Source organism: Pleurodeles waltl, chromosome 3_1 (assembly GCF_031143425.1).
Source record: "Pleurodeles waltl isolate 20211129_DDA chromosome 3_1, aPleWal1.hap1.20221129, whole genome shotgun sequence".
NCBI classification, from domain to species: domain Eukaryota; kingdom Metazoa; phylum Chordata; class Amphibia; order Caudata; family Salamandridae; genus Pleurodeles; species Pleurodeles waltl.
In genome coordinates, this window is record NC_090440.1 from 304790299 (window position 1) to 304816659 (window position 26361).

The following is a 26361-nucleotide window of genomic DNA, read 5'->3' on the forward strand; positions in this document are numbered from 1 at the left end:
CTGGTCAAACGGCGCCAAAGTTTTCCAGCAAAACAAAGGCGCGTTCAAGACGGTCACTAATTGAAATGGATATTTGAAAAGTATCTTAAAAAAATTTAAGGGTAAATTAGGAAAATAGTTATTCACATGGCTAAATTACATATGCATAATTAATACCTCTTCAGAAGTGTGTTGATAGTAATTGGTGAGATGTTACAATGTATTGTAAGTAAATACTTTAGCCTGATTGTCTTGGTCATGTTCTAATTCCCACATGCTATTTATACTAAACAGGTCTGTATTGCATTTTACAGAAGACTCATTGGTTGCAGTATCTGTTGATGGAGATCTTAAAGTTTGGAACCTGTCTTCATCCGTGACCAGTATACAGGTTAGTTTCTATAAAGAGTGAATTTCTACTAAACAGTGTGCCTATGATACAAATACCTCCACAATACTCTTTACGTATATCTTCTAGGTATATTTTTCGAGTATAACACTCTGAGATCAGTTCAAAGGCTTTTGTATTGTCAAAAACAGTCTGTCTCTGGAAAGGTATCTGTGGATATTCAGTAGTATAACTGAGGCTGTGGAGCACATCTTAGATATGGGTTAGAAAAAAAACATACTCTGATCAGTTAGAGGAAACCTATCAAAACCTTTCCCCTTGCATTATAAAGATACTCTGATGAAATGTGACTCCCACCAACACATATATCATCTAGATTCAATGTAGATCCAAAAGTCATTTTGCTTTGTAGTGAGTGCCTGCTATAAATAAAACAGCATTTTAGATTCCCCGTAAATGTGTTGTATTTTACCCCCTTGCCAACTAATCCCACATTGTTTTTCTCCCTTATCCTTTGGTTTAATCGTTTGCATCTGGTGGGTGATTGAACTGTAGCAAGGAAGGTGGTGGCAAACCTTTGACAGTTTGACTTATGCTGATTTCTCTTTAGATCAAACAAAGGGCGTTCTGTTTGAAAATACATATACTTTAATATATCCACTTGTACATGATTAAAAAGGTAAAAACAAACCATAGTTTGATGTAATTTGTTTTACTATGGAAATAAATGTGACTTTGCAAAAACACATTCAAATAATCCGCTGAAGTAGCTTAAATCAATGCTATTTAAATCAATAAGATGCTTTTCTGTTAAAATGTTACCAAAAATTGTGCGATCTTAAAAATCACTGGCTCAAGTGGAGACAAATACCCACATTTCTTATTACTACAGATTATCAGTGGATAACTTTGCTAGATTTAAAAGCGTTTTTTTAATTTAAAAACTGTTCTCTTTTTATTAAGAACATTTAAACGAAAACCATTAAAATAAAATATTTACTGAGTACAGTTAAAATGACAAAATAAAGTGATATATACAATGCAAGAAATACTACTTCAAAACTCGTTCAGACATCATCAAAACAAAGCCATTGGGAAGCAAGATTATATGGATATTACACATAGTAAAGATTCTAAAAATGATGAATATATTATAACGTGTTGTAGGGCAGCCGCCAATTCTCTTTGGTCACCCCAGAGTTTTCACCTTTTTCTGGACACTCTTTGTGCAGGCTTTAGAACCCTGAAATTTACCCCTGATAACTAGGAGTAAAGCCCTTGTGCGCAAACTTTAAATATGGTTAAATTGCCTTATTCATGGTTGGCACCTTTAACTTACCTTTAACAGACCTGGAAGTTAAATGCCACTTGCGGACTGCAACACCTACTTTGCCATCCACTAGTGTGTCAGTGCAAACTTGGCTACAGAGCTACCATGTGTAGCCTGGATGCTGCACTATAAAACCTGTAGAGTGGCCTGTTAAAATAGCTTTCTATGACCGGTAAAGATCTCCATTTTAAATATTAATAAGCAGTGGTACTGGAACAATATTCAGACTGGGGGTGCTGCTATTCTAGTCTATTCTGTACAATTTATGAAGTGCATGGCTACCTAACGGGCCTCTCAACACCAGGGGTAACACATTACCCACAAGACTCAATGGACATCTGAGAGACTAAATAAAAAAGGAATGACTTGAAGTAATTCCTGATACTAGATTCTGATTGGTTCTTTCTGAGTTACTCTGGGAGTGCATTCCAAAGTTAGGGGGGCTAAATAAGCAAAGGGTCGCCCACCATTCGTGGCCCTCTTAAGCCTGGGGACCAAAAACATCCTTTGGTCAATGGATCACAGTGTTCTCCTGGGATTGTATGGACTTAACAATCACTGTATCAACTGCAGGCCCTTCAAATGCATAGCTCGGTGCACTAAAATTACGCTTTTAAATTGGATTCTCTTATACACTGGTAGCCAATGCAGAAATTTTATGGCCAATGTCACCGACTGATGCTTTGGAATTTTCAAAAGAATACAGGCTGCAGCATTTTGGAGCACTTGAAACCTCTTCACCACAGATTTAGGACTCCCCAGATAGAGAGGGTTTCCATAGCTCAAGCATGATGTCACCAGCCCTTGTACTACAACTCTTCACAAGAAGTCTGGCAACCAACATAGCAGTTTTTTAAGTGACCTTAATAGTGCAAAACAACTTTATGCAAGCTTCCTAATCAAGCTTTCAATCCAAAACCGTAGGCTTTTGACATTCTGTATTGGGAGAGGGATGCTCATCAAGATTGTCTGGACAGCACAATTCCATCCAGTGACAGGGGCTATTGCCTACAAATAATATTTCATTTTTTATTCCTTTAATTGTAGGATGCTGATGTATATCCAGTCTGTTACTTGTATTAGGCAGTCATTTAGTTGGTTAGACACTCTTCCTGTATGCAAGGTAAAAAAGATGATAATCTGTGTGTCGCCTGCATAAGACACCAGCAAAATACTGTGAGCCTGCACTATCTCTGCTAGAGGGAGAACACATAAATTAAATAACATGGAGCTTAAAGAAGACCCCTGAGGACCTCATACTTTAAGGGGAGGGTTGCAGAGAACAGAGACTCTTCACACACTTAGAAGCTTTTATTTTCAAGAAAAGCAGCAATATATTAATGATGTCATAGGGATTGTGAAAGATCCAAGTCTTACACAAAGAACAATTACAGCAAATGATCCATGCTCATTGAGCAAGAGTGATAACGGTGTAGTATGGTACATTTTGCAATATATTGCTAAGCATTTTGTGATACCACATTCCTCCCGAACACGCCATTTTCCTTTGGAATAGCTACTAAATTTGCACAGATATACCATTTTATTGGTATAACTATATTGCATGCAAGTTTCTGGAGGCTTTTGTTACAAACTTGTCACAAATATTACCTTACCAAAGAATTGTATTTGTAATAAATATTTTAAAAAGTCCAATAAGTAATTCTTTATATGGTTCATAGGCAGAGATATCATTATTTAATTCTAACAATAACCCCCAATGTTATCTTAAAGAACAGCTAACCCTGCTACAGTGAAAATATATTTTAAGGCCTGTTCACTATAAGAACATGTTTCACTTCATACCTTTCCATGTTCTACTCTTTCAATAACATGAACCTTGCCTTGAAAGTAGGTTCATCTTCGTCAGCTGTGAGGAGCTAATTGCCAAGTAAGAGTCGCTTAAATTATAGAAGATAACGTGATTTTACAGACTACAATACATATTGCACAAATAATATGCACCCAATGAAAGCTAGTTGCATGGTGAGACAATAGGGGTTTTCTAATTCTTTATCTAATAATTAATCAGAATAAAACCTTTATTCATACATGGGCATTGATTTATGAAATCAGCAAATGAAGCACTGCGACAGTTTGAGACAAATATTTAGGACATTATCATTTCTCAAGACCTTACAATTATAGCGGTGTTACAGACAGTTTAAGTTTACTTAGAGGCCAACAGGCATGTTCTGCAGGCTTGTAACTATTGACTGTCACAAAAGAGAACCTGAATCAAAATGGATTCCACACTTGTACAGCCAAGGTACTGGTGGCAGACCATCAGTCATGTTTTGCATTGTCACTTTAGTGGTAGCACTATATGTGATGCAGATCACTAGTTACGTTTAACTTACAGGCCCTGGATACACTTTGTATCATTTGCTAAGCATTTAAAGGTATGCTACATATGCCAAATTGGCACATACGTGTGAGAAAGTTATCCTTATAGCATGTTCACCTCAATGTTTCTGGCTGATACTGGTGGTAACTGACCCTGACTGCCCTGGGCTCTGCTATCCAGTCCCACGGCCAGTCCTCTGATTAAAAGGTATATGATAAAGTGGTGCAATCACAATTGTCAATGACAGACTCCTATAAGTCCCTAGTAGATAATAGGGCAAGGGGGATTCAAACTACTACTGATTTCAGTGTGGCACACCTATGTAGAAAACAAGGGCAGGGATGTTTAGAGGCCCAGCAGATTTCCTGCACTGGAGTGTGCACTGCTGTGTTACCTGCTGACATTTTTAAAAGGCAGCCATGTCATGCTGACTGTCTTTAGAAAGTAAAATGTGTGCAAAATTGACTTTGGAATTCAAGGTACTTCCAAAGTGATAATCTACCTTATTATTACTTATGTAATGTAACCCTTAACGCCTTCCCTAGGTAACTCAGCAGTGGGGTGCCATGTAACTATAAGCAGGGACATTATAAAAGATGTTTTATATTCCGTGGTGAGGGAAAAACTGTACCTTTCTTTTTTCCTCATTGTATATACTTAGCTCCATAGGCTAACATGGGAATAATTTCCATAAGCATGAATATTGTAGAAGGAGCTAAATGTGTCATGAATAGACTCAAGATTGATAATAAATAACAACTTTCCACTGTTGAATTTGTCATAACTAATATTGAAAATAAGTAATAAGCCTCACCAGGATTAGCCAGACTGCTTTGAGGTGATAACTGGCCTGAACTGAGAAGATGTTATCTGATGGGTGGGAGGTTTGCAGCTGAAGAAGCCAGGAAGGGGTTGGGTAAATCAGGATGGGCTTCAAAAGAAACAGAACAGAAAGGAATGCCAGCCAGGCCTGCCCCCTCACCCTGTACCTCACAGACAGCAGATGTCTGCAGGGTGGAAGGGTTGTTAATGGACATCAGCCAAACCAGTAGGTTAGTTCAACTAGGTCTTGCTGCTTTGGGGGAAAATCATTCATCTTGGATTTTAAAGTGCAATGCTTTATGGGGCAAGAAAATGCTACGATTTGCAGGAAGCTGTCATGGTTTTGGGTGGCACCCTGCAGCCCATTGGACGTGGGTGCCCCCTCTACTTGTCCCCCAAGATGATTGAATAAAAGTGGCTGAGTTGCGGAGGGCCAGCATGTAACTAACCACATCCTGTGGTGGTTTCTTGGGAGCTTTCTCCCATACCTCCTTTATTATGCTTAGTGGTCCCCTGACAGGGTAACCATAGAGAAGTTCAATGGGGCTGAACCCCACCCCTTTCTGGTGCACCTCCCTATAATAAGCAAAGAGAAGGCATGTTAAGAGGACGTCCCACTTATGCCTCATGGCTCTTAGGTAGGGCAGTGATCATGCCTTTCAGGGTCTTGTTGAATCTCTCAAAAAACCCATTGGTTTGAGGGTGGTAAGGGGTGGTAAACCGGTAGGCTACCCCACACTCATCCCACATGGACTTCATGTACGCTGACATGAAGTTTGTGCTTCCATCAGACACAACCTCCTTTGGGAACCCCACACAGGTAAATATCCCAATCAGAACCCTGGTCACCACTGGTGCAGTCACTGTCCTTAAAGGGACTGCCTCTGCATAGTGGGTGGCATTGTCCATCAAAACCAGGATAAACCTGTCGCCTAGGGCAGTTTTGGGGCCCAAGAGACCAATGACAACGATGCCCACCCTTTCAAAGGGGGTGCCAACGATGGGGAGTGGGATCGGGGGACCTTAGCCTTTTTCCTGTCTTCCCACTAGCCTGGCAGGTTGGACAGGACATACAGAACGCATCTGAGGCTACCTGCATTCAAGGCCAATAGAAGTGGGTGACAAGCCTGGCAAAAGTCTTGTCTTGTCCCCAGATGTCCTGCCAGGGGGATGTCGTGAGCCAGACCCAGTAGGAAAGCCCAGTAACACTGGGGGAACCACCAGCGCACGTGTTGCCCCAGCGGCCGGTACCTTAGGCTCACTGTAGAGGAGATCATGCTCCCAGTATATGTGGTGATCATCAGAGGCTTCACCTGCTGCTTGGGCTGAGACCTGTTGCCTCAGACTGTCAAGAGTGGGGCACTCCTTCTGCGCTTTGCAGAATTCCTCCCTGGTTGGCCCGCCTTCCGCTTGCCAGTCAGCAAGCTCAGTTTACCCAGGTCGGCAATATCCTCCACAGTTGGCTCAGGGCCTCCTCTTATGGGACCCCATCAACCACCCTGGGAATATCTGGGGCTGGTTTCCAGCACCTCTTGCCTTTCCTCTGTGCAGCAGTCTGGGCCATTGTTCCAGGCTCCAGACACCCTTGACTCCCTTCCTGGGCAGCCATGGACTGTGTGGTCATGCAGACCCATTCAGGCAAACCTAACATCTCCAGGTGGGATCGGAGATCTACCTCCTTCCAGGCAGTGTGCTCAAGACCATTGCCTAACAGACAATCTACAGGCATGGCAGGACTCACAGCTACTTTTAGAGTACTAGAGACCCCCACCACTCAAAGGGAACCAAAGAGACCGGTAGGTGGCTCTCACGATTGTCAGCGACTATGACCTGGTCAAATGTATTAGCGATGACTTGCTCTCCTGACACCAGCTTACCCCTGACAGTATTCATACTGGCTCCTGTGTCATGCAGAGCCTCCACCCTTTGCCCATCAATGGTAACCTACTGCTTATACTTGGAAGTATTGGCAGGCATGTGGGCTTTTGGCATCATTTCCTTATCTCCAAAGGACACTAGTGATACCTCTATCTGTTTCCCCAAGCTTACTAGGACCATCTCACTCCCCCACCAAGCGCTATACTAAACAACCCAGATATCTGCCCTCCAGTGGTGGGCTGTGCCCTCTTGGGACACTGGGAGTCGCCCTTAGAGTGGCCAAACTTGAGGCACTCTAAGCATTTGGTGAAAAACGTCCCTTTCTTCTTGTCAAAGAATCCTTCTCAGACTCAGGATGGAACTGGGTACCACCACCACCCTGGGAATTGTTTTGGGGCCTTTTCAGAACTCCTTATTTTTAAGTTTTTTTCTCCCCCCTCTTTCTTCTGGTGGGAACCCTGACCACCTTTGTGGGTGTCCCCCCAGATACCTTCTTGGTCACTCTGGTGCTTGCCCAGAGGTCCGCCTCCTCAGCAAGCTTCCTATGGATCAATCAGCTTACTCTCTACCAAGTGCTGGCTCAACTCTGTAAAACAAATACTGAGCTTATGCTCTCTCAGAATCAAATTGTATCATCCTGTGTAATCATTTACTTTGCTGCCTTGTACCTATCCATTCAGTGCCTTACTGGAAAAATCAAAAAAGTCTACCCAAGTTTGTGTGGAGAGTTTGGTGCTGAACCTCTGACGGTATTTCTCAGGAGTCAGCCCAAACTTGGTAAGTAAAGCGGTTTTCATGGGTGCATATACGTTTTGATCCAGTGTAAGAAGTGTGTCCCTCCCCATAATTGTATTATTAATATTTATTATTAGAACTTATAGAGCACATGGCTACCCGGAGGCTTCCCAGCGCTGATGCAGGACCATTAAACAGGCAAAGCTGAAAGGCTATAGAGAGAAAAGAAAGGTCTTAAACTTTTTACGGAAGGAGAGTTCTGAGTTCTCTTGGCGGAGTTACAGTGGAAGGGAGTTCCATGGAATAGATACTTTAAAAACAAAAGAACTGCCTCCCCAAATTGATTTCTTCACATGACAGATGTTAATGAAAGAAGAAGATGAGGATCTAAGTCATCTTTGGGGAATATAGGGAGTTACAATCCACCTAAGAATGGCCGTAACCTTTTTATGAAGTGCCCTGTGGACAAAACAAATGGCTTTAAAGTTGAGACGCTGCTCAGTGGGAAGCCAATGGAGAGAGACCAGGGCTACTTTGGCAGATTGGTGTCTGGGAGTGCCCATCAGTAGCAGGCGGCAGCATTTTGTACCACTTGCAGTCTCTTTAAGATATAGGATGGAGAGCTCTGAAATAGAACTTTCCCATAATATAGGCATGACAATATGAGAGCCCGAATGATAAGTCTTTTAGACAAGAAGTGGAGGAATGTAAAGATTTTCCTGAAAGTCTTCAACAAATTGAAACAGGTGGAAGCAAGTTTTTTGAGTGAAATTCCATCGTAAGATGGGAGTCCATCCAAAAGACTAAACTTTGTATGTTGTCTTTAGGCGGAGGGAGGTCTTTTAGTCCTGCTGAGACTGGAACAGGGGAATCGATGAGGGGAAGGTTTCCTACCAACATAACCTCTGTTTTCTCGTCATTTAGCTTAAGTTTGCTGCCTGCCATCCATCTGGCAACATCCGACAGACAGAAAGATAGAGTAGCCTGTTATGAATTAGTGTTGGTGGAAAAATGAAAGACCAATTGGGTATCATCGGCATAGGAAACAAGGGATAAACCATAAGGTTCCACAATCATTGCCAAAGGGGCCATATAAATATTGAAAAGCATAGGGCTTAAGGACAAGCCTTGTGGGACCCCGCAGTTAAGAGGAAAAATGTGCTCGGTCAAGGACTGGAAAAGTCCTCTGACTCAAATAAGAGAACCATTTAAGGCTGGTACGCTCAAATCCCATTTGGGAAATTCTATGAAGTAGGACTTTATGATCCACAGTGTCAAAAGTGGCCTTCAAGTTAAGTAAAATGATTGCTTCATATCCACCCACATTGAAACTTTGTTGAGTGTCTTCAGTAACAGCCAGCAGGGCAGTTTCCGTGCTGTGTTGTGGTCTAAATCCCTTTTGGGTGTTATGGAGAAGATTATATTCCTCAAGAAAGCCTGATACTTGAGTGTTAATGTGTTTCTCGATTATTTTTGATGCTATAGGGAGAAGAGCAATTGGTCTGTAGTTACAGAGTAGTGTTGTATCGAGACTGTTTTTTTTTTTTAGTAAGGGCTTTATGAAAGCGTGTTTCCAGTGTTGCAGAAGATGCCCAAGAGATAGGGAATCATTAAGAACAAAAGTTGGCACAGGCGTTACGACATCTGATCCTAAAGCTAAAATGGATGTAGGTGACGGGTCCAGGGGAGATCCAGATTCAGTAGAGGAAAGGTAATTGCTTACTAAGTCTTCACTCAGGGGCTGAAAGGCTGAAAATAGGGCTCTAGAAGACTGGATGTCAGCATGGGGGGGCGAGCTTAACCTCATAAGGGGAATTACTGGGGAAAGTTGCCTGAATATCAGAGATTTTCTTTTTGAAAGAAACAAGCTAGCTCCTTACTGCGTTTCTTAGACCCTTCCATTGTATTATTGGCAGAGGGAAGCTGAGTCATTTTCTTAAAGATTAGAAAGATCTCTCTAGGAGAATGGGAGGACTGTTCAATCCTAGAGGTATAAAAAGATGCCTGCGCAGCATTAATTTTCATATGGAAGGATCTAATCGCATTCCTGTAGTCTATTGTCAGGACAGGGTCATACGTCTTTCTCTACTTTCTCTCCATCTGCTTACATTCTTTTTTCAAATACAGCAGATGAGGAGAGAACCAAGGTGATTTATTTTGATGGGTAGTCCTGAGAATAGTCTTAGTTGGTAAAATAGTATCTAGGGACTTGGAGATCCAAATATCAGACTTTTCTGCTGTATGAGGCTCACAAAAAAGGGGGAAGAGCACAGGTTCTTTAAGGTATCCATACAGTCCTTCTTGTTCAACTTTGACCACTGGCATACAGTTGACTTACTAAGGGATTGGTGGATATGTAGAATAGATTTAGAAAATGTACAACTAAAAAATTATCGGACCAGATCAAGGGAAGGGGGGGCCTGAGCTGATAGATTGGAAAGGTTACAATTGGTACATACCCCAACAAGGCCGCCCCCATTGCTCTTCAGAGACCCCATGAGCCCTTAGTGCTACTTCATAATCAGCCAACCACTTATCAGTGTCATCTCCCACCACATAACTTGGAACTACATTTTTAGGTATATGAACCTTCCTACCCCCCATCAGGTACTGCATGTATGATGCCACCATCACTTCACTGCTGGACTCAGATAGTATCGCCTGGATATCCAGCTCCTTGAGACTCAGTTTGTGAGTCAACAGAGGTTTCTTTTCTGCCAATGCTCTCTCAGCTTCTCTCTCTGCTTTCCTCTCCTCTGCTTCCATGTTTAACTTTGCCATTTGTAGTTGAAATTCTCTCTCCTCCCTCCTTTCCTCTGCGGTCAGGCCATAGCTAGAGGCACTGCTCCATGGTTTAGTAGGGGGCACAATTCCAGGGGTAATATCCCCCACTACTGGCAAAATATTCTCTGAGGGGCCCTCTTCTGGACCCTCCTCCTCAACATTCTCATCTGAATGGGCTTCTGCCCATGCTCTCAGTGCCTTTCGGTATTCCTCCTTTTTGGAGGCAGCCTGGGTAGGTACTCCCATCCCCTTGCAGAACCCCTTCAGCTGGTTAACAGTGTATGTCTCCAGCTTGGCTAGGTCAAAATCTTCAGCTCCCGCTTGAGACCCAGCCAAAGACATGTTGAATGAGGATTTAGTTAAATTGTCAGGCAGAAAACGAAATTACAGAAAAAGACAAAAGAAAATCAAGTTGACCTTCAACTGTGGGTAAGTAGTGTACAAGTAGCTATTGTATGTCACTGCACAAATACAAGTCCAATCCCATCACTGCTAACAATGTTAGAAATGGAGTCTTTGGTTGGCAGTCAGATTACCCTCTGTGCAAGCAAGGACCCTCACTCTAGCCAAGGTAAGTCACACACAATCAAAATTATCCTGTGCCCACCCTCTGGTTACTTGGCACTGAGCAGTCAGGCTTAACTTAGAAGGCAATATGTAAAGTATTTGTGCAATAAAGCATGCAATAACACAGTATAACACCATATAAATACACCACACAGTTTTTAGAAAAATATATAATTATCTGGTTAAATGCAGGTCAAAACACGTTGAAAAATCACTTTAGAGAATGATAAAAAGAGTCTTTAGTCTTTAAAAAGCAACAAATGTCTCTTGCAAGCACAAAGTACCTGGTTTGTGTTAAAATTCTCTGCCAGGGACCGCAGAGGAGGGGATGCATGGAAAACTGGGAGGTGGGTGCTCACAGACAATGCATCAATAATTTTCCACTCAGGGAAGGCTTTGCGTTGATTTCTGGCACACTATCTTGGATCCTCTTTGGGTTGTGGGGTATGCGGACGCCCCAGGGACAGTGCAGAGAAATCCTGGGCATTCAGGATGAAGTCACAGGAGCTGCGTCGATCCGGTGAGCAATGTGGGGAAATTTGTTGTATGGGAGGCGCTCAGTCGATTCTTCTTGCAGGAAGTCGGGCTGAGTAGTTCTGGCTCAGCTATGCGCTGATCCAGTGTGCCATGCATCAAAGTTCCGGTCGCAATGCTGGCGCTTCGTCGATCTCCTCATTTCTGCCAGTCTGTGTGTCAAATTTTTGCTGCACAAGGATTTTTTTGCAGGAGGAAATCTTTTTGGTCCTGACACTTCAAGGAACAGGAGGCAAGCTCTATCCAAGCCCTTGGAGAGCCCTTCTCAGCAGAGCCAGTGGGCAGCAAGGCAGCAAGGCAGCAGGGCAACAGTAGGGCAGCAGTCCCTTCCAGAAAAGCAGTCAGGTGAGTCCTTTGGGCAGCCAGGCAGTTCCTCTTGGCAGGTTGCAGGGTCTGGTTCAGAGTTTCTTCACTATTGGTATCTTGTCCAGAAGTGTCTGAGTTGGTAGGGCAAGAGGCCCTGTTTAAATAACCAAATGTGCCTTTCAAGTGGGGGGGGGAGACTTCAAAGAGTGGCTTAGATGCACAAGGTCCCTTTTCAGTTCCATCGTGTCTGCCAGGTTCCCAGTAGGAGGTTTGGCAGTCCATTGTGTGAGGGCAGGCCACTGCCTTTTGACATGTAAGTTTCAAGCCCTCCACCCTCCCAGCCCAGGAAGACCCCTTCAGTATGCAGATGTGTGACTGAGTGAAATGCACAAGGGAGCTGTCAAGTAACCCAGCCAGACTTTGATTGTAAGGCACAGAAGGATGTAAGTGCAGAGAAATGCTCACGTTCTAAAAGTGGCATTTTCTAAAATAGTAATATTAAATCCAACTTCACCAGTCAGCAGGATTTTGTATTACCATTCTGGCCATACTAAATATGACCTTGTTACTCCTTTCAGATCAGAATCTACCACTCAAACAGTGTGAGGGTAGCCCTAATGTTAGCCTAGGAAAGGAGTAGGCTTCCCAATAGTGTAAAACGAATTTTGGAGTTCTACACTACCAGGACATAGAAACTACACAGGTATATGTCCTGCCTTTCACCTACATAGCACCCTGCCCTAGGGGCCTACCTTAGGGGTGACTTATATGTAGAAAAAGGGGACTTTAAGGCTTGGTGAGTACTTTTAAATGCCAAGTCGAAGTGGCAGTGAAACTTCACCCACAGGCCTTGCAATGGCAGGCCGGAGGCATGGTTAAGGGGCTACTTATGTGGGTGGCACAATCTGTGATGCGGGCCCACTAGTAGCATTTAAACTACATGCCTTGGGCACGTGTAGTGCACTTTACTGGGGATTTACAAGTAGATTAAATAAGCCAATTGGGTATGAACCAGTGTCACCATGTTTTAAGGGAGAGAACATATGCACTTTAGCACTGGTTAGCAGTGGTAAAGTGTGCAGAGTCCTAAAACCAACAAAAACAGTATCCAAAAAGTGGAAGGAGGGAAGCAAAAAGTTAAGGGTGATCCCCCTAAGGCTGTCAGGTCTAACAGATTAACTAGCAAGATGACATCATTAGAGAAGAGAGAGGACCAAGGACTCCCTACCTTTAGGGCTTCAACTTATAAAGAGGTGGGAGAGGGTTTCAAGAAGTGGTGATGGAAGGGTGCAGTTGCTTGCGAGTAGAAGGTCACTGAAGAGTTTAGAATGTTGGCCATGGTTGAGCTTTTCAGAGAGATGTTATATATGACTGTATGAACCTTAGTCTTGAGAAAAGATGACATGGTATTTTAGGTTAAAATGTTCGTCAGTAAGTTATTTTAGTACGCTTTCTAGATTTTTGAGGCCTCTTTCTCATACACTAGTGTGTTTATCCATTTATAGACAGTGGTGTACAATTTGTAAAACTTATGATCTAAAGTAAAGATAATAAAGTAAAGAAATCTAGAACAGGTAAATGAATATTGCTTTTTTGCTTTTATTGCATAATTACATAAAATGTTTTTTAGAATAATCTAAGAGAAATGTAGTATTCTTTCCTGACAAAGTTTTATAATGCTTACAGAGTCTTATAATGCTTTCGATTTTTATGTAGTACAGTGATGCTGTGTAACCAAGGATAATTTCTTAAGCAGTTTGACATGCCCTACAGTTCTATATCTTATAATTTGAAATTTGACTCCTAGCTCCTGTAAGCACATTTTTATTTGATATTTTAATATTTTATATGCAACAACACATTGTATGAGTGATGATCATTTTGTTACGATATGTATTTGTATAAGTTATATATAAATACTAACTAACTTTTTTATTTTTCATAGGAAAAGCAGATTGTTTATGAAACTGAATCTAAGTCTTTGGATCTTAAAAATTGCCATGCTGTGCGTTTTTGTACATATACAGAGCGACTTCTTTTGGTTGTTTGTTCAGACTCTTGGAAGGTATGTGACTGATGCCACCATTCATTTAAATGTATACTACTGTTTTAAGTCCATTGAGATTAATGTGCTTAGTTCAAGTGGGTTCACTTGGCTATCATGTAAATCTATATTGGAAGCCAGCATCTTCCGATTCATCACCACATTTCCAGAACTGAGCATAAAGGGTCTAATTCTTAAACTGCTTCAGAAATTCACAGCTGCATGTATATTCCCTCATATAAGTGCAGTCATTCAAATTACAGTAATTTAACAAGCATTTGCAATGCAGTAGGGTCTCACATTTCTACGAGTTACAGCTATTAGCAGTTGGAAACTCCCAACAGGACTTTTCTTGCCACATCAAATGGAAAAAACAGCACGATCCCGCTGCTACAGTTCACTCGTACGGACAGTTGAAGACGGCATGCAGGTAGAAAGAAAAAAATTCAAAAAAAGAGTGCGATCGCACTGCTACAGTTCACTCGTAGTGAACCCTATCAGCAAAAGTGCAATTATGTACATAACCAGCAAAAGTGCAATTATCTATGTAACAGGGTCGATGTCATGCAAAGCGCTAGACTTCTGCCAAGCGAGATCACGCTGAGAAAAAAAATATAAAAAGTAGTCCACAAACCTGACGAGAAACCGCAAGCCTCACATGTTTTCAGTACTTGGTCGAGGCGCTCGAGGTGGGCTAACCACCGGAAAAGGCATGACGGATGCATGCCTTCCACTAATGAAAGCAAGCAGATTTTGAAAGGCAAGCCCACGAACCAATGAAAGACACTGACGTAACATGGACGGGGCTCCGAGCCCTTTTCAATCTACTAAAGTGTCTTGCAAGCGAAAGGCATGCGACGCAGGCTCGACCCTAAAAATGAGGTGAGGTAAGGCAGTGGCGAAGGCTGTGACTCAAGGTTGAGGGTATACATAGATGCCACATCAAGTGCTGAAAACCAAACTGCATAGAGCACAAAAAGCTACACACAATCTCCCACCAATGGAGAGATAACAACTGCAAATTAGCTTAATTTAACTAAAGACCTTGTCCTATGTCTATCCTCGTCCACTTTCAACTGCCAGAGATCATGTTTTCCAACAGTCGGGAACACTGTTATAAATTGTTCCCTGTTGTTTTTATTTATCTAACCATTTTAATGCAGAGCTTTCACCGATGCGCTTTATGTAAATAAAAATGGTACATAACGGAGAGATATTTTTGCTGTATCTATTATAATAAAAAATAACAACCATATGCATTGTGAAGTTATACAAGTTTAGCAACTAGCATTAACATAAAACAAAAAGTAGCAAATAATAAACAGCTAATTTTTAAAAGTTAGAAATAAAATATACAATTGTAAAATACAAGTAAGCACATAATTTGTAATTGGAAAACGGGTTTCTGACATCAAAGTGAAAAAACAGACCAAACACTGCTGGCCCTTTATTTGGAAAGATGTTATCTTGCACAATAAGTTTGGCAAGTTGAGCACCTGAATAGGCCCTAAACATTGTAAATTGGAAATAGGAACATATGTGAAAATGGCTCAAATCTTTTTTTGGACTGGTGAATTCTCCCCGGTTTGTGATGGAAAGTAATTTTCTTGAGGAACCAACTTAAAAAATACATGCGGTGCATGCTCTCGTGAGTTTGATTGACTGCCAAGTTTATACGTGAGACACCGCTCAAGTAAGGCTCGGGGAACCAGACGACCAACATGCACCACCCTTAGGTGTTTAAAACTGAAATATACAAGTGAAAAAAACAAAAGTCAAAAAACATGTGACCACTAGTCAAACTGCTGTGAAAACTGGGTGTCTAATGCAGAATTACTCAATTACTTAACACGATGGAAGTAGTAACTTGCGACAATCCAAAGGTTATTGTGCCTTTTATGCTCCGTGATGAAAAGAAACTCTGGGAGGTCTGCTCAGTCGTGTGCCGATATTAGCAACTTGCCACCAAAATAGCAACGCTTACTGTGTGATGATCAAGCATGACGCCGGGTAGACCATACCTGAAGACTCCATTCATGCTCCTACCCGCGAAAATATTCATAGTGCATGCCCCCGAAAGTAAAAAGAGTGACGGGGTGTCCCGACGCCAAAACCAGTCCGCAGCTTCCACCAGTTTAAAGGGACCTGATGGAACAGGGCGTGAAACAAATGCACTGTGCTTTGCAAAGATAGCAGTCACCCAGCGCTAAAGTGTGCTTCGTGAACATGCATCAAATAGTGTAACTTAAAACATGAGAGCCAGTGAAATAAAAAATGAAAGATTGTGACTTGAAACACAAGCATTTGCAATGCAACGGGTTTCGCGTTTGCTCATGTTAGAGCTGATCGAGTTGTAAACTCTTAACCCGACTTTTCACCTATCGGGCAAAAGTGCATTTATGTACATAACCCGAAAAAGTGAAATTAACAATGTAAAGCGCTCAACTTCTGCCAAGCGAGATCGGGCTTGTAAATTAGAGAAAAAGAAGTCCACGAGCCCGATGGAAAACAGCGAGCCTCACATGTTTTCTGTACTTGGTCGCTGTGCTCGAGGAGGGCTAGCCACCAGAAAAGACATGACTTATGCGTGCCTTCGACTAATGAAAGCAAGCAGATTTTATTAGGCAAGCCCACGAACCAATAAAAAACACTGACGTGACGTTGACAGGGCTCCGAGCCCTTTTCTAAACACTAAAGCGTCTCGCTGCGATACACATGCGCGAGCGCATGCAACGCAGGCTCGACCCTAAAAAGGTGTACTCCTGGAAATCTGTAACAGTTATAGGTTTCCTACAGTCCTATTCAACATTCTGTAAACTTTTGTTCGTGCTTATGCAATTTATTTTTCATGTGTGTCACTGTAGGAAAGGCACAAATGTACCTTTTCAAATGGGCATGTGTGTTCCAATTTCGTGCCAGTCTCTTTCAGGAAAAATGTGTATGCTTTTAGTCAACCTTCTTGGGGAATAAAAATGTATCTACATGTAAGATAGATTTTTATCTTAGCGAAAATATTACATGCGCAACATTTATCAACATCAAGTACCAAAATAGTGGTACTCCATGGCAGCCACCAAAGACTGGCCTAGAGGTAATAATCATGGTACAATATAGCAATAATAATAATTATTACCTAAGGTAGCAACAGCACATATGCCAGACACATCTAGAACTAAAACGGAGGGATATGGGACAGTGCCAGGAGAATTAAGAACACGGTGTCATCATTATCAAAGGAGGGGATATGGAAGCCACTTTTGTGTGGAGTCCATTTTGTTATTGTAGTCTTGACCTGTGAAATTCAATGTTGATAAGGCCTGGTCTACGAGATGTGTGCAGTTTGTGGACATCATGCCTGCTGCAGTCTTGTATCGCAAGATGTTATTCCAATATGATTAGTCATATTCTTGAAGCCTGAACTAGAAACATACACCCCAAAAGAACAGTGGACTATGAATGTTGCCAAATGCCTCCTAAAAGAAATGATCCACATTTTGGGATCCTGTCACTTTTGAGTTCCGACAGTGGGCCAGGGTTTGTTTCTTCCAAGTGATCAAAGGTCTTTGCAAAGGGCTTGGGTACAGGCATAAACTGCACTGCATCTATCATCCTCCAGCAGCAGGGGCAGTAGGGCACAGGAATGGTGTACTAAAAAATAAAAGTGGAAAGGTGTACTGGAATATAAGTGGAAAAATGTGTGCATCCACTGAGCTGTCCTGAATTGATGCACTACCTCTTGTTTTATTGGCCATGAGAAGCAGACCTGACCGGGTGACCAAAGTGAGCCCTCATGAACTACTGTTTGGCTGGCCTATAGACCTCCCAGGCCACATGTCAATTGTTCCACTGTCCGTATTTGAGGACTTGCTTTTACAGTACTGCAAGAAACTAACAGACACGTTCAGTTACCTTCATCAATGGGTGTTGCAGGCCCTTCCTGAGTCAGTAACACCAGCTGGACACGATCTTCAGTGTTTGTACATACACCACATTCCTTTGTTGACCACTATAACTCCTTAAACTCCTGCTATACAAGATCTTACAAAGTTATACGCAACTAACAATATATATGCCTTTGTCTGGGATAGGCCAGAACATACTCGTAGTCAATCGGCTGGGATAGGCCAGTGCAAAATCAAAAATACCTTAGACAATTGCCTAGGATAGGCCAGATCAAAATTGAAAACACCCTCCTCTTGCAACGAATGGCCCTCCTTTGGTCCAATCAGACACAGTAACCTTCCAGGCAACACGTGAAGGGTGTTTTACTGTCAGGCACCCCTTTCGTACATGGTACACCATATAGTGCATGGAGGTGACAGCTTAAATCAGAAAAAACAGAAAAGAAACAACAACAGTGAAATATTTAACACACGGAATTATTAACAGAAGGCAGGATATCCTGAAGTAAAGCTGGTTAGAAAAAAGGCAACCTCAGAAATAACACAGTAAACAAAACTGCAAGGAGCAGGATAAAGTCTAGGGTGGGTGTTAACTGTAAAGAAGTGAATAGATGTGGACGTGAAAGGCCTATATTTCATATCACACAGGTAGGGAGGGCAGAGCTGTCATCTCAGAGGCATCATCTGTCTACCAATCCAGAGCGAAGGCAAAAGAGAAGGGAAACCGAGAAGCCGTGTTCAAGTGTTCCCCGCCCAGGGCTGCATTCTCCACCAAATGTGAAACTTCAGTTAAAGAAACACAGACAAATGTCAAGTTTCATGAACAGAAGAAGAATATGTCTTCAACATTGTGAACAAATACATGGTATGTTACTGACCACAGGAGGCAAAAGTTACTTAGTCATCAAGCATACAACCAATCATAGAGGAAGAACATCTCATGTTACACAATTGCAGCAGGCATGATGTCCACATGATCAAATGATGGGGCCATCAAGGGCATCAATAAGAATCATTTATGAAATCTCTGTCCAATCAAATGCAGTCCCTGGGTCTTAGCTATGTGTGGGCATATATTGACACATTCTCTGCTCAGATAGTATGGAGACAACTTAAGTGATCTGTCCATCTTGTGACAATTTTACTGTGTAAGCTAAGAGGACATACATGTAGTCTTAGCCCACATGACTTGTTCTACACATCCTATAGACCAGGCCTTATCATCATAGAGTATCACAGGAAATTACTATAGGAACAAAATGGACCCTACACAAAAATGGCTTCCACAATAATTTTGTAGCCACAGCATATTTTGTACATATGTGATGTTTGGTTTAGCTTTCAAGTATGTTAGATCTTTTGTAATAAAAACTAAACCTCCATCAATGTATTCAATTATATTTTCAACTAATACATTTTTAGTAACAAAATTGGTTTTCCTGAGGTTTCTTTGTCCTTGTCACTATTCAGAAATAAAAAAAGAAATTGTTGGTGTTACTGGATGAGCTTTGGTTTGAAACAAATGTGTTTTTTCAGTTATTGACGGTGATTGTCTTCCTAACTCTGGGCTCTTGGTCAACCTCAACAACTTTTGAGTGCTACCTTCGATGAGTGTCTAAGCATTTGTTGGAAAAATAGATGTGCAGCTTTTACCAACATCTTACCTAACATCAACCTAATTAGCCTAATAAGTGTATTTGTCATACTCTATTATCAAATTCAAGAAAACATGTGCCAAGGACTTATTACAGTTAAGTGGTAATGCACAAATTTTGATGCAGAAGTGCAATCAAGTGGAAATTCCACTGCAATTCTGTTTCCCAGAGGGTGGTGTGGTTAAGGGATTTCGGCTGGTGAATTATCCCTCAAACCACTGAACTCAAAATAAAGCCTTTGAACCTGAGAATCGAAGATTAAGTTCTATACAGCTTGAAGATTTCTGTTTCAGATCACTTCACAGTGAGGATTCTACAAAAGAAAAGGTATTTCAATGCTAAACATGGAAAAGGGAAGTATGCTTTTGATCAATGAGTAAGCTTATCATTTGTTTGCTTTAAGAGCTGTTGCACAACACTGAAAATGGGGCTCCCAAAGGAGTCCTAGGTGAATGTCCTCTCTAAAAACAGCATGTAACTGTACAACTAACCAATGTATTTTTTAAGCTTGAAAGGCTGCAGGGGTTTACAGTGTTGGTGCTGTGCAATCAGTAAAAGTGGGTTATCACCAGGAATACTAAATATCACTATATTTTAATCTCTCCTGCAGCTCATCACACATGTACTAAAAATCTTTCCCTGATTTTTATAATACAGAGGAAGTTTTTATTATAAATTGCTGTTTAATGTATGTGTAGGAGAAGCCATTATTTTATTTTTCCTTAGCTTTTTATTAAACTTAGCAAATTACTTTGCCTACTGTAGCTGATCCAAAAATGTATTGACTAAAGAAGCCATTGTTATTTTTATGCAAGCCAGACTTTGACTGGAAAATATACAATCTAGATAGTCAGATGAGACGTGAAAGACTTTTGTGTTTCACTAAGACAAGCTCATCTATTTTCAGAAGATCCAAACTTCTGCTTAACTGTTCTTTTTCTAGTTTAGCTGAGATTATCCATTCAAGATCCTCTGCATGATGAAAGTCATCTCTGTGTTTAATTTTGATGCAGAAATTGACTTTTCTTGTTCTGTGGTTTAAATCCCCAAAATGTGTTGGAACAGACAAAGGACTTTAGACTAAGATTCTCACCATCTCAGTGATAACAAAGTTTCAGAAAATGATCACTACGCCCAGATGCTCCACACTACCTGGCATCAGATTATTTTATCACAGCAATAAAATACTCAAACATTGACCTCAGGCAAATTATAGTATGTTAATTGATGCATGTACCTTGCTGCTTGCTTCACTACCTTAATAATCTATCAAAGAGGCTGTTTTATGATGATCACAAACTTACTGTGTCAGGCTGCACTTGCATGGTACACAATAAACGGTATCCAAATGAATGCCCTCACTCAACCCAAAGTAACATTCCTTGAAAACTGAACCCACAACACTGTTATGCTACCCTTGGTCTGGAATATTCCTATCTAAGCAAGTTAAGTACTCTTCACCAGCTGGGAGGTCAAAGCTCCCCTGGAACGGATTAGTAATGTCCTGGCAGAGGGAGGTGGGAGGGATTGAAATCTCCATAAGCTAAATAGCTCCACCTTCCTGATGAGCAATGGTGGAATATTCTGTATGGAACAAAGAGAGGGCAGCCAGGTCTTTGACTTCAGTCAATGCAGGTAGCTTCTTTGAAGCTAGAATTGAAGAAAGGAGACTTGCATGTGTGGATCTTGGCTCTTAGTTTACCTTTGCGTCACCATGGTGTTATCAAGAATACTGTGAAGGGGGTTGGATTGCTGGTGTCCTGATCCTTGAAAGTGACCGCTAGGCATAGAGGGGTGATGTGGCATATTTTGATTGGATAGTACTCCCACTTTTTAAAACCCTCAACACACATTTTTAAAAGCCCTGCAGAGAGAACAACAGTTGTGAAGGGGGAGCAGTGTAGAGGATGAAGACCATGATGAATGACGCCCTTTAGGGTGTGGAGGGCTACTATTGACTGGAAGACCTAAGACTTTATTGGATTCTGTCACCATAGCTGGTGGTGTTTGCTCCCTGCCTTCTCTCGGGACAGCAAAATATGGACCAAATTGGGAATCTGATGGAAGGGTGACCTCTTGGAGGTAAATGGGCTGGTTCTCCTGCTTGTGCCATAGGAGTAGAATCTGAAGGTTTCTGATATGTTTTTGAGTTCTGGGAATGTGCAGACAGGGACATTGGTCTACCTGAGGACTGTGGTGTGCTGCTGACAGCAGCACTGCAGCTCAGGGAAAATACTAGGGCTGAGCAGGAGGACTTGTACAGTACTCTTTGGAGAGTTAAATGGAAGTATAAGTATCAGGTAATGTGCAAGATCTGCCAAGAAACAGCCACCTAAGATTGGGGGGAGGGGAATAATCCTCACAAGACCACTACTGGTTGATATAGTGTACCTCCAGAGCAGAATGACAGCAAGCCCATCAAATTTGGCCCAGTGGGGCTAGGGTTATATTTAAAAGTATCTGTGGCTCATTGGCGGTGCTGCAGTGGCTACACTTTCCTTGGCAGGCTCTTGCCATGACTGAGAAACCACCACTGGGATCTATAACTCACCACCTTGCAGCCAAAGTGCGATCCCTCTCAAAAGAGCCACGACCAAGAGCAGATGCAGGCCATACCTAGTGCCCAACTAGGAGGCCACTGACAAGACCACATTCCACACAAAAGAGAAGGAGGCAGCCCAAGGCAATAACCAGAAGGAATGCAACAGTAGGTAAACCATGCTCAGGAAGGGTCAAACTTTTGCCCAGCAAGGAACCCAGAGGGAGGAACCACCACAATCCAGATCCAATATATCAAACAAGAAGGGGTGCAGAAGAAGTACTTAGTGCATCACCAGGTGTGCTATTTGAATGAGCTAAAATGCCATAGCTCATCTTACTTATGTTTGGGTATCATATTGCATATGGCCCAAGGCACACTTTACCACTCCAACCTTCATGATCTCACTGAATTAATATATGGTCAGGGGGTACTATTATTGTGCATGAGGAGGCTCTCTGCATTGCTTTTGTAAATCTACAGGAGTTTCCTAGTCACCACCACCGGACTCCTGAGGCATCTACCACTTGTCTGTAAAATTAACTAATTCTCCTACCTGTCTGATCCATCGTCCATCTAGGAATTTTTGAAACCCATCCTGCTCTCCTTCACCCAACAGTCCTTGAGTTGTGTTATCCCACCTTCCTCTGTATACTTCCTTGCAACTGCCATCTAATGAGCAACAATGCCTGGTGAAAAGACTGCATGTTTTTGCACTTGAAAAGCTTCTGCTTCTAAGTTGAATGGCAGCTATCCAATAAGGCCCTGTAATTTGACATTTTCGACTGGAGCAGAACCTTCCAAAGCATGCCTCCCAGTAGCAACATTTCTGGCTTTGTGTAAAAAGCAGAAGCTCAGAGTTGGCTGAATAAGAGACAGTGTTTGGGGGAGGGTAATGTGGGGAGGGGCACCGACGGCCAAATATATAGAGCAGGTTGGTCCCACTGAATTTATGGAGCTTTGGAGTTGTTGGGGAGATTTCCCTTAACCCTTTAGAGTTTTCTTACCGAATTTCTTTTAGGTCTCAATGCAGAATAGTCACTCTTTCAGAGCTTCTTGCAGTGTTGTCAGAGACAAAGCTTAAATCCAAACCTGCGGCATGGAAATGCCAGTTGGATACTTTTTCGTGAAGGCCCCATGGAGCTATGGAGGAAACATTTCTCAAAGTTTCAAACTTTTTTGCTCATTCAGGTCAACCTATTATTTGCTCCTGGGAGGCATGTTGCACCTCTTTTACACTTATTGCCAGGCCTGATCCCAGGTTGAGAGATGGCACAGGCTAAAATTACAGTTAAATGGTAGCTTTCTGAAAGTTACTTTTCCTCATTATTCATTAAAAAAAATCCACCTTCACCATTGAATTGGATTTTTAATAACTATTAAAAAATTTTGATTTCATTCTTTTTTTTCCTGGTTCCATTCCTGAGCTACAACTTTAATATTTTAATATGTACTGTGGTTTTCTAGGCATGCCACAGTAAAAACAGCTTTTAGCACCTTGTCACTGTAGAGGCATTGTAATATTTATTTTCTACATGCCTCTAAATGAGATGCTGAAAGAAAAAAATTGACATGTCCCCCATTTAAATACCATGCACCCTCCCTTGTGAACTACAGGGCCTATGTTAGACCTGTCTGCCTTAGGGTCATGTTCCCCCAAACCTTTTGCTTAAGTACCTCTACTTTTATTTTTTGCTGAAATTAATTTTTGTTGGCATTGGGACTCTGTGCACTTAAACACTGCTAACCAGTGCTAAAGTGCATGTGCTCACTCCTCTAAACATGGTTTGATTGGCATGCATAGGATTGGCATATTTAATTTACATGTAGATCCCTTGTAAAGTGGTATACCATATACCTAGGGCCTGTAAATTAAAGGATACTGGTGGACCTGCAGTACTTTCTGTGCCACCCACTTAAGTAGCACTTCAACATCTGTCCCAGGCCTGCCACTGCAGCCTGAATGCAGTTTAAACTGTCATGTCAACTTGGCGTTTAAACCCCTTTGCCAAGCCTTTCATTATGTATAAATCACTCCTATGATAGGCCCTAAGGATCATATTGGTTAGGTTGGTGAGTAATTAAGTTTAGACTTGTACTTTTAAGTTTTACATGTCCTGGCTGTGAAATACTCCTAAATTCGCCTTTCATCATTGTTATGCCCACATCTCCCCTAGGATAAACTTGGGGGATTCCTTATTATATTTATATGTTGGAATTGGGAGCTGGTATCTATTTTATGTTTGGAATATGGAATTGTAATGCTAAACCCTCTTTAATGATACAGTCTAATTTGTCATTACTGTTAGAATTGGGGGTTTAGTTGGCTAAGGTATTAAACTAAGCCAGGCGGAACCCACCACTCTAGTCAGGGCAAATAAATTACTCCCCAAAAATAACCCGTGCTCACCCTCTAGTAGCTTGGTGCACAGCAGGTAGGATTATCATCAGAAGCAATTTCTAAAGTGTTTGCGCAACACACTCACACATTAACACAATGAACACACCACAAAAGAGACTGCACACAGTGTTGTATAAAAATATTGAATATTATACTTCAAACAAGACCAAAGCGACATGAATCATAAATACTGTGCATATTATGCAAATTCTGGTATGGTACCTTCCTTCCTGACAATGCAAGGATTAAAACGATATATATCATAACATCAGGGCATGAAAGGCAGCAGGCTGGTTAGGAACAAAATACATAATTCACCAGTTACCGCTATAAGTACATAAATCACCAAATATCCCCATCAGTATACCAGTAACGACAAGCCCACATCTGCACAGAGACCCCTGCCCTTCTGTTAGTGGAGTTACCCTAATTTTAGAGAGACTGGTGGAAACAAATGTGCTTATGAATAGAAAGTTAGGGCATAGGAGCACCTGTGCACCTACTACCTATAATGTGGTATTTCACAGTTTCTTTAGATCAGGCTGCACACGGGGACCTCCATTGAGGTTCTGCCCCACAACGCTTCCACAGATCTAGTGCCCCAAGGTAGGTCCAAAACAGGGGAGGGCGCACACACTGTAAAATTCTGGTGGGGAGACATCACTGGTCCCCTGTGGGCTGAATTGCAGGGGGCAGCTGCCACACAAACATGCTGGGCAGCTGCTGCAGTTGCTGCAGCCATGGGAATTGCAGCCAGATGTGGGCAGGTGAGACCTCTCTGGATCCCTCTTGGCAGCCTGCACTTTTTACATAATGTGCCCGCTGTGGCAGGGGGCGGCCACACCTCCCCACCATACCCTACCCTCCAGGTGACATCGCTGAGGGAATACCTGGTTGGCAGCAATGGTGGGGTCTGTGTACTTTGGCTTTCCTTAGCACTGTGGCTCTGAGGCACAAAACACAGAGTGGGCACTCTTGAGGTGCAGGGAATGTGACTGTTTGCAAATACAAAATTGTAGATAAGCAGAAAGTAGATGCTGGTGTCCTCAGGGCAATGAAGCATTGGTACACAAACATAGAGCTGACGATCTTAAGATGCTGGGTAGGTGGCTTGTGGCGAAAACAAGGTTATAGAAAAACAAAAGCAGCCGCTGGTCCCTCTTGGAGTGTAGCGCTCGTGTACCACAAAGTGTTTTACGACCCAGAGACTTTGACAATGGGGGGCAAGTAACAAACATGGGGAGAGCACTGGGGCACAGGGCACACAACAGGAAGCAGGCAGGCAAGCCAGCACAAATAAGTCTTTGGCAAAGTGGCAGTCCCTCTAGCAGCCCAACAGGCAGTTGGCCAGACAACAAAACAGGTAGTCCTAATGGCAGTTGCTCCTGGGAGCACAGCAGTCCTCTGACAATGTGCAACATGTAGTGCCAGCAGCATCTGGTTACAAGGCCCGTGCAGTGTCTAAAAATGTGGGGTCGTAACCCTTGTACTTGTATTTAAAATGTCCTTGATCAAGGGGCGACTTCAAAGTGCATCACAAACCCTTTCAACCCACCCTGCTCTAGACGATCAGAGGGGAGGTAAATCTGCTCTTTGTGTGAGGGCAGAACCTAACCTATACAAATGTAAAGTGTGAACAACCTCTCCCAGCCCAGGAAGACTATCAGTATGCATAAGAATGCAGATGTATCCCCTGTCACACCCAAACCTTCCTGTGTTGTGGCTTTCAAGAAAGTATGCACAAAGTGTAATTTTCACCCAGGCCTAGACATGGATTGCAGTGAGGCTGCAAAGCACAAAGAGTTATAAGCACAGAGAAATGCCCACTTTCTAAAAGTGCCATTTCTAAAATAGTAATGTAAAGTCCAACTTCACCAGTAAGCAAGATGTATCACTAACATGCTAATCATATCAAACATGACAAAGCTACTTCTTTCTGGTCCGGAATTACCACTGAAAGGTGTAGAAGATAATTACCAATGCTAACATATGGAAGAAGCAGACCTTACACTAGTAAAAAAATCAAATATGCTACTTTTCACTACTAGGACATGCAAAACATAGGAGTACATGTCCTACCTTTTACTTGCACAGCACCCCGTCCATAGGGCTACCCAGGGCCTACCTTAGAGGTGACAGGTGTATAATAAAAGGGGAGTTTAAGGCTTAGCAAGCAATTTTAAATGCCA

At 42.1% G+C, this 26361-nt stretch overlaps 1 protein-coding gene across 2 annotated transcripts in view; it reads left to right on the plus strand.

The window, feature by feature from the left end:
• Nucleotides 1–26361, plus strand: part of WDR72 (WD repeat domain 72) — an 896838-nt gene that overhangs the window by 243567 nt on the left and 626910 nt on the right. For both annotated transcript variants that reach the window (XM_069222448.1, XM_069222449.1), the window contains 2 exons: nt 294–370; nt 13577–13696. In XM_069222448.1, the coding sequence (XP_069078549.1) occupies nt 294–370; nt 13577–13696 (197 nt within the window). The remainder of the gene's footprint in view (nt 1–293; nt 371–13576; nt 13697–26361) is intronic.